This window comes from Trachemys scripta, chromosome 2 (assembly GCF_013100865.1).
Source record: "Trachemys scripta elegans isolate TJP31775 chromosome 2, CAS_Tse_1.0, whole genome shotgun sequence".
NCBI classification, from domain to species: Eukaryota; Metazoa; Chordata; order Testudines; family Emydidae; genus Trachemys; species Trachemys scripta.
The window spans coordinates 126,269,280-126,286,090 of record NC_048299.1 but is presented as its reverse complement, the minus strand read 5'-3'; the positions used below and the strand labels follow the sequence as shown (position 1 = coordinate 126,286,090).

General features: G+C 41.0%; 1 protein-coding gene across 1 annotated transcript in view; it reads right to left on the bottom strand.

Annotated features, from left to right (window-relative positions):
- ANKRD33B (ankyrin repeat domain 33B) overlaps positions 1-16,811 on the bottom strand; it is an 87,355-nt gene that overhangs the window by 24,139 nt on the left and 46,405 nt on the right. The window contains exon 2 of the mRNA XM_034761538.1: positions 3,260-3,389. Within this exon, the coding sequence (XP_034617429.1) occupies positions 3,260-3,389 (130 nt within the window). The remainder of the gene's footprint in view (positions 1-3,259; positions 3,390-16,811) is intronic.

The window sequence follows — 16,811 nt, the reverse complement described above, 5'->3', positions numbered from 1 at the left end:
AGTTAGGTCGACTTAATTTTGTAGTGTAGACATGGCCTAACCAAATAAGAAAAACAGAAGACATGAGAGAGGATCATTCTAAAGTTTAAAAATATTGTATTAGAAAAGGTTATTTACAATATACTTGAAAATTAAAGAAAAACCACATAAAATATATACTTCAGCAGTCTACAGTATATTGCTCTAGGCTACTACTTAGAATTAAGTAGCAACTATATTCCATGTTAACTCCACTGATTGCGATGTTAACCACATGATAATCTGTATTAACACATCAGTATCTTATAATAATGTATTAAATAACTGGTATCAACACGCTGGCTCAGGATTACAAAGGGGAAAATAAGTAAAAACAAATATTTATAAGCTTGTATAAGCTTCTGCTGACTACAGTCAGTCTCAATTGCTTTTGGGATCAATATAAAATACTGACAGACAGTGTCAAGTCAATGTCTGTCGAGACAATGTCAGCACTGTAGATTAATTCTGAGCTCATTATAATTAGGTATAAAGGTCAGAAAAGAGCCAGCCTTAACTCTAAACCTTTTATAAGCCAAATATACATCAGAAGCAGATAAAAGAAAGCAGGTTACAGAGCATATGAGATCTCCTGATTCTATTCAGAAAGCTACAGAGATTACCTTGCTATAAATAAGACAATTCTGAAAAAACAAACATTTTATAATTACTACCTCCAAGTGATTTCTTAAATAGCAAATAATCCATCATTTCCTTTTTCAGAATAATACAAAAAAATTTCCCAGGTAAAGCCAATATTTACTAGCAGCAAAGATAATACTAGTTTTTATTGCTAAATAAATAATGTTTACGCATGTCCAGTTAGCTGCCAAACAAATTTTGTGGTAACTAGGGCATAGAAATGTATCATTAAACTATATAATTTTCTTTTTTAAACAACAGCTTTTAAAAGGGACTCGACTACCACAGCTGGACCACTTGTCTGATGCTGTCCATTAAATGTAACCCTAAATGTATGCTGTATGCAGGGCCACCTGGGACAACCCACCCCCTCCGTCCCAGACCCCGCCCCTCTCCATCCCTTTCCTCAAGCCTTGCCCCTCCCCCTTTCCGCCCAGCCTCATCCTGCCTCTTCCCACCCCATCCCACCCCCTCCCTGCGCACATTCCACCCCTTCCCCCAAATCTCCACCCCACCTCTTTCCAGCTTCTGTCCCCTCCCCAGGAGCCAGGGGGCAGAGCGGGATGGGCTGAGGCTGGGTCGCTCACTGCTACTGGTGCTAGGCCCCCTGCTAACCCCCCAGGCCACCCTGGACCCCGCATCCCAAAGCACGGGGCCCAGGGCAGTTGCCCCGGTCTGTCCTATGGACGGGATAGCTCTGGCTATATGTATGTATATCAAGCTAATTGTTGCTAATTATTACATTCCTTCAGTTCCTCTATAATTTCAAAGTTGCAGAACCTCACACTCCCTGCCAGTCAGAGATACTAAGGCTTAGATCGACAAAAGGACATAGGTATTGTGATCCTGAGCTTCATGGTACCTAACTTTTAGACATATAGAAAAATCACAGGAACAACACTATGATCCACTAAGCTTAAATTCATAACTCTGCTAGACACCAAAAATCATGGACTTAATAAAGACACTGAATGTACGGCCCATTACAACAATCTGTAACCCACTATGGTCATCTCTACTCTAGCAGCTGTGTCACTGTAAGATTGCTCATGTAGCCACTCTATGCTGACATCATAAAACCACCTCAATAAGTGGTGGTAGCTATGTCAGTGAGAGAAGCTCTCCCGCTGACAAAGCACTGTGCACACTGCCACTTATGCCAGTAAAATGTATGTCACTCAGGGGTATCTTTTTTCACACCCCCTGAGTGACATAAGTTTTGCCAACCTAAGTGGTAGTGTAGACATGGCCTAGCCCTCCTTTGTCCTATGTAAAGGGGTTAACTGCGCACTTCACCTTGAATGGTCTCTTGCAACATGTGTTACCTCCTTATCTGTTCCAGCTTGTATTTAGCAGTGATACTCTGAGTACCTTTTCCAGACCTGAAGAAGAGCTCTGTGTAAGTTCGAAAGTTTGTCTCTTTCACCAATAGAAGTTGGTCCAATAAAAGATACTACCTCACCTATCTTGTCTCTCTAACATCTTGGGACCAGCCTGGCTAAAACACTTGAAATAAAGAAATACAGTAAGTACATCATGGATTCCATGCCTGGGGAGGGGAGAAGGTTGGGCATCCACTTAGCTGTTACAGGATTGCCTCTGAGGACCAAGCTAGACAATTTGGGCTGCAGAGCTGTTTTGGGCTCCATACCACAGACAAAAAGAGTCTGTATTTGGCCTGTAGATACAGATCCTAATCATATTTGTCACCTCTCTTTTCTGAGTCACTTCAGCATTTTGTATCCACTTACAGTACATGACTACAGCAGTCTTTAAAATTAAGGCACAGTATTTTAGTTTTTAACAATAATCAACAGTTAGTTTTTTATGAGTATATTCATGCTAGAAATAAACATACATTTGTCTCTGGGTGGGATAAAACATGCAGAGTGATTTTTTGATTTCTCTCTCACTACAGTGTAAAGTAGGAGTAGCTCCACTGAAGTCAATGTAGTTACCCTGGTATAAAACCAGTACTAGTGAATGCTGAATCAGGCCCACAATATACCCACAAATATTAGATTCCTAGTCCTTAATAGGGAATGACTAAATAACATATTTGCAGTTAAAATGCTTCCGAGTTGTCACATAGCTCCTTAACTTTCTTTCCAATATTCAACAATGACCACAGGCCATCAAGATATGTGCAAGGTATGTGAAAGAAAGCTATAGTTATGAACACACTGCAGCTACATAATATACTGTATTAACATCATTATGACTAGTTGTTTATCGTGGAAGCAAAACAGAAAATTCAAAAGGAAAAAACAAAATAAAAAAGTCACAGGATCACATTTTTGAACAAAATTTCATTTATTTTGAAGTTAAAATAATTAAAACCATCTGTTAATAATTAATGGCTTAAAACCATTGATAAGCTACAAAAGATATAGTTTGAATTTGTTATCTATATATAGTGAACTTGTAAAAGATTCATGAGAGCTTTGCTTTGGTGTAGACGGGCTGGGTTTATAAATTCCACACGCTGTTGTGGAAAAAACTCCCTAAGAGTCACAGTTTTTGTCCCAAAAGCAATGGCCATGACAAACACACCACCATAAACCTGATACATAAAGGTGAAACAGAGAAAGAACCTTACCTGCCTGCGCAGCTGTAATTAGAGCCGTGTTCCCTTCATTGTCCTGCCAGTTTACATCAACATGAGGGCACTGTGCTAAGGCTATTACAATATCCACAAAACCTTGGTAACAGGCAACAATAAGGCCAGTCTATAAATAAAAAATAAGGAGGTAGTTAAGGGTAAGCAGAGCAGACTGATCAATAGTACATTGAGGAAGTATATAATTTGGCTTTTTTTTTTTTTTTTTACATGTGAGAAATAACATGACATTTGAGTGTTAACTAGTGGTGAGCTGAAGTTGCAAAGTTTGAAACTGAATTTCCACAAAGTTAGGGTAGTTTGGGTGAGGGATTACACTGGACCTGGACTCCCACAAAACTGAGTGTGTGTGTGTGTGTGTGTGTGTGTTGCTTTCGTTCGGGTTAATTTTCTTAGGGCCAGATTATTCCCTGCTGCTTCATGGCTGCACAGGGGTTGAAGTGCAGATGAAAGGCACAGCAATGGGTTCCCTAGCAATCCCTGTGCTTCCTACACTAAAGGGACTGCTCTCTGCATGTGCCCTTTGGATGCCTGACACCCCCAAAGGGCAGGAGGTAGGGTAGGCCATGACTATGTCTCCAAAAAACAGAAGGGAAGGGGGGTAAAGGCAGATATGTGGAGACTCCACATTCCTCTAAATACAGGGGTGTGCCTGAAATGAATGATTGACCCTTTTATTAGGCTTGGGTTTACATTTGTAAATTACTTCCTTTAAAAAAAACCCTAACAGTAAATAATATATATTGAAAAATATTAAATAAGCTCTAACAATTTTAAATATTATGGAAAATTATAACCCATTGAGCCCCACTAACTACCATTTATCCATCAGTGCCAGTAGTAATTTGTTGCAGTTCAGCTAGTGACCATGGGGTTCCAGATTCAGAAATGAGTTTTTACAAAATATTTTAATTCAGAAATTCTACTTCTCACAATAGATTGTGGATAATAGACAAAACAACAACAACATGTAGCTCTAACAGTGTACGAGTCATTATATTATAAATCAATGTGGGATTATGAAGTTTAAGAGTATTCATAAGCCACCATACAACTCATTTTTTGGAATGAATGAGTGAAGCACAAAAAAGGCTGATATTAAAATACAGACTAGTATGCTACTAGAACACTAACGTTCTGACAAATTTGGGAAATTCAGATTTAAGGCACCCATGGCATACTGATTTCTGAGCCTTATACATATATTTTGTGGTGGGACACAAGAACTTTCCTTATATTATCACATAGCAATAAGCCAGGCATAATACTGTACTACTAGGCAAAAATTATTTTACAAATGTGGCTTAATGATATGCAGGTCTAGAAAAATGTATACTAATTATTATAAACTATCAGATTATATTATATATCAAGATGAACACAAGAAGTTCCCAGACCACTGGGTGATTTTGCATTTAATCATCTGAAAACTAAATATTTGTCCTGTGGGTAGTTTTATTTTAAGTTCATAATATCTATAATCAATTTTAAATATTTCAGCTATAACCTAGCAATCCCACATTCTTAATACTGTAAATAAAATAAATCAATTTTTTTAGGAAAAAACATCACTGTTTAGTATTCTTAATAACAACTAAAAGCTCAATAAAATCTCCAGGAGGAGGAAAAACCAGGAAATGTATCTGACCACCCAATTTAGCCCTGAGCCATTGTTTAATTAAAAAAAACCAAAATAGCTTCCCTAAAATATCAAAATACTCTAGCCATTGATTAAATGGAACCAGAGTACTTAATCCTCAACATCTCACTTGACCATTAGAATTAAAACCATTATCTCATGTTTTCAGGATTACTTGTGTAACCCAGTACATAAGCATCCACAGTGCTCTGAGAAATGTACAAAATAAGGCAGGAACAAGTAAAATAACATCAGTGTTTAGTGAGAGTCCATGGGTTTTCCCAACTGCCTACACATTGTTCTTAAATGCTGACTGTGATCTAAACACATCAACTAACAGCTCAGAAGACAGAGGAAAAGAATAAGGAGACAAAATTAATCCTTTCTACTCTGCTCCCTTTGCCTAGCCAGAACACACAGACATGCAGAATTCGACTTGACCACCAGTTTACAGGGGGAATTAAGAAGCCCATGGGTGAAAGAACTTTAAACCTAATGAAGTGACAAACACAAACCTCCCTGAAATTTTTTCAGTTCAAAATGTCCAAATGACCCGATTTGACTCCGACTTGTTCCCTATTTAATCAGAGAAGTGGTGACTGCTATTAATAGTAGCAGGGTCCTTCATATACTCCAGCCTGTCCACCATGTGCACAAGGCCAAGAGAGAATCCCCTTCTAGCTACCATTGTGGCTACAACCCCTTAGTCACATTTAAAGCAGAGTAATGGGGAGGAGTAAGCACATCAGAATCTGACCCTTAGGTTTTTTTTCTTTCGTTGGGAAAATTAAAACAGCAGCAAGGGCACAACATGATGTGGGAAAGATGTTTATTGAATCGATATGAAACACCAAAGTTACACATTTCTTGTAGCCATGGGATTAATAAGCTTGTAAAGGAAAGACCTCAGCAGAAACCATCTCTAATCTTTTTTGTTTAGGAAAATATTGGACCAGATGTCTAGCTAGTGTAAATTGGCATAGCTCCACTGAAATTAATAAAGCTATGCCAATTTACATCAGTTTAAGATCTAACCCACTGAATGCACCAAGGGAGAAGAATCTGTGATTCACAGGTGTGTCTTTGAGTCACAATGCCTCTCCAGGCTACTCCTGAGGTTATGCGCTTTACACACCACTCCTTACTCAGGGACGTGCCTAAATTGACAATAAAGCCATTAGCAAATACAGAAGACAGTAGATCACTTCTGGACTTAGTTTATTCAGCCTACTCCTACCACAGTACCACTACTGTTAATAATCCCATCCTAGCCAATCCCACCACCTTTCTAAATTACTTTTACCCCAGCTCTCTAGTCTGCGCAACTGATGTACTATTGACACAGATGCCACTGGGCAATGAGCGTCCTCTGCCAAGCTATTCTGTCATTACAATCAGATTGCTATTAGTCAATACATTAATGTTACACAGTTATCTCAATTTCCTCTTCCATTTAAATTCCGGTTGTCCTTTTAGTTCAGGCGACAAACAGCTTCCTTAAGATACAGACACAATGCCATCTTTTTGGTCAGCATACTGACCACAATATTTCTCAATTGCACCTTTGAATAAGACTATTATTCTGATTTCTTTTTTACACAATTCACCTCACACCCAATATTTAACAAAGCTCAGCACTCCTTGATAAAGAGCATTTCAATTTCCTTCCAGTTAACATGCAATACTTCAAAAGATTCCTTTGAAACTGGATAGGGGATCTTGTTAAGTGAAAGCATCCTTATTTGCATAGAACTTCAAGTAACACTATCAGAAGACATTCATTTTCCAGGTGGGACTGTCTCTGCTAATTGAAATCTTACTGCAATTTAATCATTCTGACCCCCTGCAGGTTTGTGCATTCCCTTTGCCTAAATGGTTGGTCCTGAGACATAATTCAACTCCTTTTGGTCACACCCTTAACATTACTCTATTTCTTTAATAATTTCACTTCCTGTTGAATGCTCAGGACTTAAATCGCCTCAGCTTTAAAAGTCTGCAGATGAAAAACATAGTCTGATCATATGGAAAAAGTAAAATATTAATCCTATCAGCAAAATAAGAGTACAAAAGTTATAGGAATATAGGTTTCAGAGTAGCAGCCATGTTAGTCTGTATCCGCAAAAAGAACAGGAGTACTTGTGGCACCTTAGAGACTAACACATGTATTTGAGCATAAGCTTTCGTGGGCTACAGCCCCCTTCATCAGATGCATAGAATGGAACATATAGTAAGAAGATATATATATATACACATACAGAGAACATGAAAAAGTGGGAGTAGCCATACCAACTGTAAGAGGCTAATTAGTTTATTCAGCCTACTAGTTTATTCCAGGCTTATATCATAGAATGATATAAGCCTGGAATAGTAGAAAATGGACAGCACTGACAAAACATCTGTGAATGTTGTTTAGCAAATTTTTTTGTTGTAAAACCTTCACATCATGTGTAAAATAGACACCATTTTAATCTGTCACTAATCCTGCAATACAATGAACTTACTACACAAACACCCATTAGTACTTTGCTGCCACAAGTAGTGTAAGGTAACTCCCTTCTCTTCATGTGCCAATATATATTTATGATTGTATCTGTAATTTTCACTCCATACATCTGAAGAAGTGGGTTTTTTACCCATGAAAGCTTATGCCCAAATAAATCTGTTAGTCTTTAAATTGCCACTGGACTCCTCGTTGTTTTTATAAATAGGAAATGTTATTTGTGCATCAGGTCATTATAGAAAATAAAGAGATTGCTGGAAATATCACAAGATCAATAATGAACACAAGGTGAACGGCAGAGAAAATCACAAATACCATAAAATGATTTTAGCTTAATTAAATTATCTTCGGACAACACATTTTCCTCCAGGAAGGTAAGAAAGAAAACATCTTAATCTAACCTTTCCCCCACTTGCCTGGAACAAGTAATGTGTGTGACAGGAGAATAAAATATCATTCGATTGTTATGAGCATTTTGGTAAAGAATTGACAAATAAATTTCGGGTGGGTTCCATAAACATACTTAGGCACCTAAGTCCCATTTTTAGGCTTCACTGCAATCCACAAAACTCCCTCTTGGCTGCCGCCTAAACCTGAAGACCCTAAATTCACTTGGTACCTAAGTTTTTGTAGTAAAAGTTCCTGAAGTGCCTGTTTCTGCCTCAGAGCATGCACACTGCTGTGCCACTCTAGGCTCAGATGCCTACCTCCTGCCTGAGTCCCAGACAGATTCACAAATCAGGGAAAAGATAGGCAGCTGAATGCCTAAGTTGCAGGTGAGGCCTGATCTGGTAAGCACGCTCAGAGGCAGCCTAACGCCATACAAAACCATCATGGGCAAACTCCTTCATAACCTGTAGCTTAGTGGTTAGGATATACTCCTATGATGTAGGAGATCCCTAATTCAAATCTCCCATTCCCCCCCCCCCCACACACACACACACGCACTTGCTGAGGGGAAGGAATTTGAACAGGGATCTGACTAGAAAGCCATTCTAATGCGGTCTCTGGCCAAACTAATAGTTAACTATTTGATTATTTTATTAAAGTGGAACAACTTCAACAGGAGAGCTTGAGAGCCCCTCCCCCGACTACCCCATACCTCAGTGGTAAGCACACTCACCTCAGAAGTGGCAGGTCCCTGTTCAAATCCCTTCTCCTCAGCAAGCAGAAAGAAGACTTGAAGCAGGGATCTCCCATATCCTAGTTAAGTACACTAACCATCGGGCTGAAGGCAATGAGGCAGGTTTTCATCCTTCCCCAGCTGTTTTGTGTAGAGTCAGGAGGCCTCTGAGGCTGAGCCCATATACCCGATTGGGCCCTGTATATGACAGGCAGCTGAACACCTAGCATCCCCTGGTTCATAAATCACAAGCAGAGATAGGTACCTCCCTGCAGCCTGGACTTAGGCATCTGTCTCCATGAAAGGAGAGGGATTTAAGATGCACCTCTGTTGGCAGCATCTCCCCTTGGCTAGCTTAGCCAAGAAGCTTCCTAGCATGCTGGCTTCAAGGATTGCATTCTAAGGCATCACTCTCTACCCATTCATTGTACAGGCTGCCTAATTCAGGCCTTGTGGATCACAGTGTGGTTCCTGTGATTTTCTAAGGGCCTAAAAATTAGACACTGGGACACTGAGCATTACAGTGCCTAAGTCCCTTGGTGGATCGGGGTCCCATGAGCCTAGCTTTGTAAGCTTTCATGACACTTTTGCAATTTGGTTAAAAGCAAGATTAAACAAATATGTAATTTAATTAAATTTAATAATTTAACTCTAACAATGTATATATGCACAAACATATTTAGAGAGAATTATGGTAACTACATTTATTAGTTTTAAAAGTATATAAATCAAACAGCACTTATATAATCATCAGAAATTTTCACTTAAGAAAAATAAAAATACTCGTATTAAATGTTATAAATAACGGTAATTCATAAATAAAATGTTTAATGTGATGAGTAGCATTAAAAATCTGGATATTTTATTTTTAAAAATATCATAAAACAAAAGAAAGCGCCATTATTTTATGGATTTCAAAAAATAAATAGATCTCAGATTATGCAATATAGGGTCAAATTCTGCTCCCACGATGTGTAAATCTGGAGTAACTCTTAATCTACCTCTGCACTTTGAGTGGGAGGTGTGAGTCCCAGCTTGCGGAGATACCCGTGCTAAAAATATCTCTGTAGCTGGGGTAGCATGGGTGGCAGCTCAGCCTTGCTGCTTAAAAACAAACCCAGAGGGTCCAGGTGGGTTTGTACCTGGGCGGCTAGCCTGAGCCACTACCCTGACTATACTGCTCTTCGTAGCGTGCTAGCTCAAGCAGAGCTAGCACGGGTATGTCGACATGAACTGGGAATCACAGCTGGCTCCCAGTGTGCAGGTAGCCTATAAATCATCTGAGAAAATCCAGATTTACACCAGAGTAACTGAGCAGAATTTAGTACTGAGCACTGATATCTGTTCTTACCTGATTTGTGTGGAATGGATAAACTCTTACAGACTACATATACCATTAGGAGAAACATTTGCCAGTAGCTGAAATCATATTTATAATTGGTTTTGCTAATTAGGTCAGCAGAGAATGAGATAAAGTAATTATCCGGGTCTTCAATCCCATGCGAAAGATTGTTTGTGTGCAACAGAAATCTGTCAGGCATGTAAACTTTAATACCATCCATAAAGAGAGAATTTAGACTGACCTTTTAGAGAGAGAAGAGTAGTAATGTATTTGTGTAGATATTATATGGGAAACTGACCAAAAAATCAGGAGTTTGAAAGAGGAAATTGTTGTTTGGACAAAAATACAGGAGCCTGGGGGAAGATGCTGATTTTTTCCAATGAAAGCGGTCAGACAAGAGCAAAAGAGAGTTTTTCAGTGTGGACTGAAGCAGGGAAGTGTAAATCTTTGTGACTCTGCAAGGGAACATAAACGCCAAAAGCAAAATCTTGTCTCCAACAGCAAAGCTTGATGACACTATCCACTTGAGTTCCTGAATAAGAGGGTCACAAAAATGTCACCTCCACTGCAGAACATTAAGAACACTAAGAACTCGGCTTGAAGAGTATAAGAGTTTTGCACTATGTAAAAGCATGCCAGTCCTCAAACCTTACAAAAAATAATGTATAACTCTCATCTGCCATTTAATGAATGGGATACATTCTGTCCTCAGGTACCCCATAAAATGCTATATATGTCAGTGTGGCTTCACAGGTGTAAATAAAGGTAGAATTTAGTCTATGTATCAATTCTGCTAAAAATCCCTTCATAATCTACTGTAATCTAAATCTATAGTAATCACTACTAAAAATAGCCTATGAGAAGCCATTTTTCTGTACTTGCAAAAGCTTACATTGTACAACAAATAAACCAGTTGTTACCTGGAAAATAAATAAGCTAACAGAAGGTCATGTTTTCTGCTAATAAAGTCTATGTTACAGTTGTTAATATGTAAATTATTTTAATTAGTTATAGCAGCATCACTAATGACATAAAAGAATGATGAGAGTAGGCTAGCAGATACTTCTGCTTTACAAAACTAATCTCTTTTTCATAGTGGAGGAATTGTATGTAAACTCATAATTCCTATGATGGCATGGTTACTTCTACCTCTAATGGGAGTGATCTCACTTTTAAAAGTGCTTGTCTTAACAAAATGTTTATGTTAAAGAGGAAGTGGAAAGGTTTTAACTAACTGAGACCAAGTGACTTGTAAGGAGTTAACCAGTCTCAGCTGATTCAGGTTCAAAGGAGGTAAAGGCTCTCAGGTAAAAAAAAATCCAGTTATAGCTCTTTGAGACAGATGGAGGCTGTTTGTTCAGCTCTCTGGTCTGGACACAATTTGTCTGAAAGAATCCCTAAAAGCACTGCTTGGATAAGAGTCTATTTTCCTGCCTATGTATGTGTGTGGTGGTTTTAGTATTTTGTTATTTATTATTATTAGATTGTTGTTTTATTATTTTGGGGATCACACTATCACTGTGGCATTAATGTTTCCTTGTGCTCTATGAGATAAAATAAGGAATCAATGTCAGACTTTAAAAAGAAATCCTACAAACATGCTCAAGATTTTTATGATGAGGGACCGTCCTGCTTCTACTGTGAATGTGGAATGTCTTTGTCCATCTCCTGCCCTGTCCTCTGCCTTTTTCCTAGGTTGACCAGCTACAGTATAACCTCAGAGTTACAGACACCTCAGGAATGTAGGTTGTTCGTAACTCAACTCTGAACAAAACATTATGGTTGTTCTAAGTTTACAACTGAACATTGACTTAATACAGCTTTGAAACTTTACTATGCAGAAGGAAAATGCTGCTTTCCCTTTTTGTAGTAGTTTATGAATTTATGTTTATCACATTACTGCACTGTATTTGTTTTTTTTGTTTGTTTGTTTTTTTGTTTGGTCTCTGCTACTGATTGTGTACTTCCAGTTCCAAATGAAGTGTGTGGTTGACTGGTCACTTTGTAACTGGTGTTTGTAACTCTGAGGTTCTACTGCATGTTTCTTCTCTATCAGATTGGTTGTGCTCCCTTTGACCTCCGCTGAGTTAAGGCCTGATGGTAAAGTCAGAAACTGAGGACCAGATACTCAGCTCCCAATAAAGCCTCTCTGCACTGCTCTATCAGCACAAAGTCTTAAAGCTGATGTATCAGGCAAGCAGGGGGAAAAAATAACCTGTGCATTTTTTACATAGTCAAATTCCATTTTTCAGTTTAGTTAGGTTGTCGGGTTGGGATAAAACTATTAAGTGGCATTGATTCCTGAGAAATAATGTAACCCTATTAATCCTAACATTATAGTTTGTATTACACAGACTAATCAGTGTCAGTACTGTCAAATATTAAGGCTAAATCTTGATGACATTGGCAGTGATAACAAACGTTTGGATACATGGCAGCCAAACTCCTAGCTGATTCCTACTTCTCAGTATTTATTTGTGAGTCAGTCCATTATTCTCACTTGGAACTATGGAGAGAGAAATCTAAATCCAGAGAGGTCTGAATTCATAAATAATATAAACAACACATTTAGCTTTAGTTAAAGGGATACTGGTTGTGACACTAAGCACCAGAGTCTTCATAGAAATATTGTTTTATGATTAAGATGAGTCATGTAAGATATCATTTGAAAGGTTATGATTTGCTAAATATGATTATCCTATTTGTATGCATGTATCATTTCTGTATCTGAAGTTAGAAATATTGACTCTGTATCAATACAAGTGGGTTTACACCTGGGGGACACCCACCAGACAGAATGCAATCAGTCTGGTGGGCCATTAGGAAGAACAATAGGTCTTTGAAGATGCTAATCTCCCACTTTCCTGAGACGCTTTCCTGGGATGCCACAAACAAACTCTGATTCATGGTTGCTTTGACATTGCAGGGTCATGTGATCATATCACCTGGTACTGGACTCCATGATAGAATACCAGTATTTTTCCAGTCGGGGAGGAGGGGAATCACACTGGAAAACAAAGGGTTCTCAGCCATATGTAAAATCTATGTAAGGCTGGGGAGTGACTTAATCAGTGGTCGTTCTTTACTGAATCCCTGCCCAGGATGACTGCTGGAAACATCTAAGAAACAAGACGAAGGCAGGGGGAGAGAAGAATTGAGCCCAGGCTGGGAAGGTGTCTGGCCTGTGAAAGAAATACCTGGAGTTTTAAACTACAAGCATGAGCAGCTTGCCTTCAAGAAACCCTACAATCTGCCTAAAACAACATCGAGGATGAGAAATTACTACTTGTAACCAGTTTCAGAGGGGTAGCCGTGTTAGTCTGTATTGCTTACAGACAGCACCCCTGAAGCAAATACTCAGCAGCAACTACACACCACACAACAGAAACACTAACCCAGGAACCAATCCCTGCAACAAACCTCATTTCCAACTTTGTCCGCATATCTATTCAAGGGACACCATCATAGGACCTAACCACATCAGCCACACCATCAGGGGCTCGTTAATCTGCACATCTACTAATGTGATATATGCAATCATCTGCCAGCAATGCCCCTCTGCCATGTACATTGGCCAAACTGGACAGTCTCTACGCAAAAGAATAAGTGGACAAAAATCAGACATCAAGCATTGTAACATTCAAAAACCAGTAGGAGAGCACTTCAATCTCCCTGGACACTCCATAACAGACTTAAAAGTGGCTATTCTTCAACAAAAAAACTTCACAAACAGTCTTAAATGAGAAACTGCAGAACTGGAATTAATTTGCAAACGTGACACCATCAAATTAGGCCTGAATAAAGACTGGGGAATGGCTGAGTCACTACAAAAAATAATTTTCCCTCTGTTGATAGAATCATAGAATATTAGAGTTGGAAGAGACTTCTGGAGGACCAAGCAGGACCAACACCAATTAATCATCTCAGCCAGGGCTTTGTCAAGCTGGGACTTAAAAACCTCTAAGGATGGAGATTCCACCACCTCCCTAGGTAACCCATTCCAGTGCTTCACCACCCTCCTAGTGAAATAGTGTTTCCTAATATCCAACCTAGACCTCTCCCACTGCAACTTGAGACCATTGCTTCTTGTTCTGTCATCTGCCACCACTGAGAACAGCCGAGCTCCATCCCTTTTGGAACCCCCCTTCAGGTAGTTGAAGGCTGCTATCAAATCCCCCTTCACTCTTCTCTTCTGCAGACTAAATAACCCAGTTCCCTTAGCTTCTCCTCGTAAGTCATGTGCCCCAGCCCCCTAATCATTTTCGTTGCCCTCCGCTGGGCTCACTCCGATTTGTCCACATCCCTTCTGTAGTGGGGGGACCAAAACTGGACGTAATACTCCAAGTGTGGCCTCACCAGTGCCGAATAGAGGGGACTAATCACTTCCCTCGAACTGCTGGCAATGCTCCTATTAATACAGCCCAATATGCCATTGGCCTTCTTGGCAACAAGGGCACACTGCTGACTCATATCCAGCTTCTCATCCACTGTAATCTCCTGGTCTTTTTCTGCAGAACTGCTGCTTAGCCAGTCGGTCCCCAGCCTGTAGCGGTGATTGGGATTCTTCTATCCTAACTGCAGGACTCTGCACTTGTCCTTGTTGAACCTCATCAGATTTCTTTTGGCCCAATCCTCCAATATGTCTAGTCACTCTGGACCCTATCCCTACCCTCCATCATATCTACCTCTCCCCACAGCTTAGTGTCATCTGTTAACTTGCTGAGGGTGCAATTCATCCCATCATCCAGATCATTAATAAAGATATTGAACAAAACCACCCCTTCTTGTCTACTGTTGGGAATGGGCCACTTCCACCCTGATTGAATTGGCCTCGTTAGCACTGACCCCCGACTTGGTAAGGCAACTCCCATCTTTTCACGTGATATATTTTTATACCTGCCTACTGTATTTTCCACTCCATGCATCTGATGGAGTGGGTTATAGCCCAAGAAAGTTTATGTCCAAATAATATTGTTAGTCTCTAAGGTGCCACAAGGATTCCTCATTGTTTTTACTTGTAACCAGTTTCTTTAGTATTAAGCTTAGCTGTGTGTTTGTTTCATTTGCTGTGTGATCTGCTTTGACCTGTTTGCTAACCCTTATAATCTATCTTTTGTAGGCATAAACTTGTTTTTGTTTTCTCTGAAACCAGTTTGTGGAATTCATAACTGGGGGGGGCAAAAAGCTGTGCATATATTCCTCCACATTGAGGGAGTGAATTTTATGAGCTTACGCTGTATAGTTCTCTGTGCGGTGCAAGACAATACAATTTTGGGTTTACACTCCAAAGAGGGTGTGCACTTGAGTGCTGGGCAATTCCCCAGCTGAGTCTTCCCACACAGAGCTGATTTCAGTATTTGTGTCTTTCTGCAGCTGGGTGTGTCCCTACCTGTGTGTGTGCTGGAGGAGGCTTGAGGGCCTGTCTCAGCAGGACACTGTAAGAGAGCCCAGGCTGGTGGAACAGGCAGGCATGAGTAGGCACCCTGGAAGTGAAGGGCAACCTATCACAATGGGTAAAAGCCCCATTATTTTAAGAAGACTGCTTTCCCCCACACATCCTCTGTCTGCAGTTTAAGATCATCTAAGTCAAGGGTTCTCAATCTTTTTCTTTCTGAGGCCCCCCGCAACATACTATAAAAACTCCAGGGCCCAGCGGGTGAGGCGGGGACTGGGGGTTCTGGGAGGTGGGTGGGGGCTCAGGCATAGATGTAGTTTGACTTCTATTTTAGGTGGGTAGGGGTCAGCGAAGCTCAAGGCGGCTCCGCACTGTGGGGTCTGGGGAGGGAGTACCACCTCCATCCTCTGACTCACCTCAGCAGGCCACCCACCTGTCTGGATTGAGGGGGGCCACAACCAAAATTATGATTCAAAGGTGGTGAGGCTCAGCTCAAAAAGTTAGAAAACAGGTCAAGGTGTATGGAGGGGGTAGCTTGGTGCAGGAAGGGGATAGCTAGGGGCAGTGTGCGGGCAGAAGGGTAGCTCAGGATGCGGGGAGGTAGCTTGGTACATGAAGGGGAGTAGCTGGGGCAGTGTGTGGGCAGGAGGGTAGCTGAGGGTGCAGAGAGTGGGGTAACTAGGGGCTGTGTGGGCTCCCCTGTGGTCCCTGTTCCCCGAGGGCTCTGCCAGCCACAGAGCCAAGTCCCCTCACCCAGGCGGCTCTTACTGGCTGCATGAGCAAAGGGGGCTGGGAGCTGAGGAGCAGCTTCAACCCCCTACACCAGCAGCAGGAGATGGAACGCTGCGGCTGCCTGCTCCACGGCACCAGCCAGAGCAACAGCTGCCCGCACTGCCCGGCTCCCCGCCTCCAACCTGGCCAGGGTACAGAGCTGCCTTGGAACTGCCCTGCTCTTGCACTGTAGTTTTTTTGGGGGTAACACCCCCATGTCCCTCCAATTCTGCCCATGGGCTTGGGGCTCTGGAATTCAGCCCTGTTGCACCTGGCGTCAGCCCCACAGGGGGTGCTGGGAATGAGGGCTTCAACCCTACGGCTCCTGGCTTCAGCCCCGCGAGAGGTGCTGGGGCTCAGGGTGTTAGCTGCGGGGCCCTACGGACCCCCTGAAAGGATTCACAGACCCCCTTTTGAGAACCGTTGATCTAAGTCATTAGCAGCTTGATCCAAAGCCCACTGAATTTATTGGAAAGACTCCCATTGACTTCAGAGGATCTGGATTTGACTGTAGCGCAGCGAACTGGGAGTCAGACCGGCAATCTGTTTTCACTGACTTGCTGTATGACTTTGGCAAGGCTCCTAACCACTGTGCCTCCACTTCACCACCTGTAAAATAGGCAGTAGTAATACTTATTTCAGAGTAGCAGCCGTGTTAGTCTGTATCCGCAAAAAGAAGAACAGGAGTACTTGTGGCACCTTAGAGACTAACAAATTTATTAGCTTATTATTTATAAGCTTTCGTGGACTACAGCCCACTT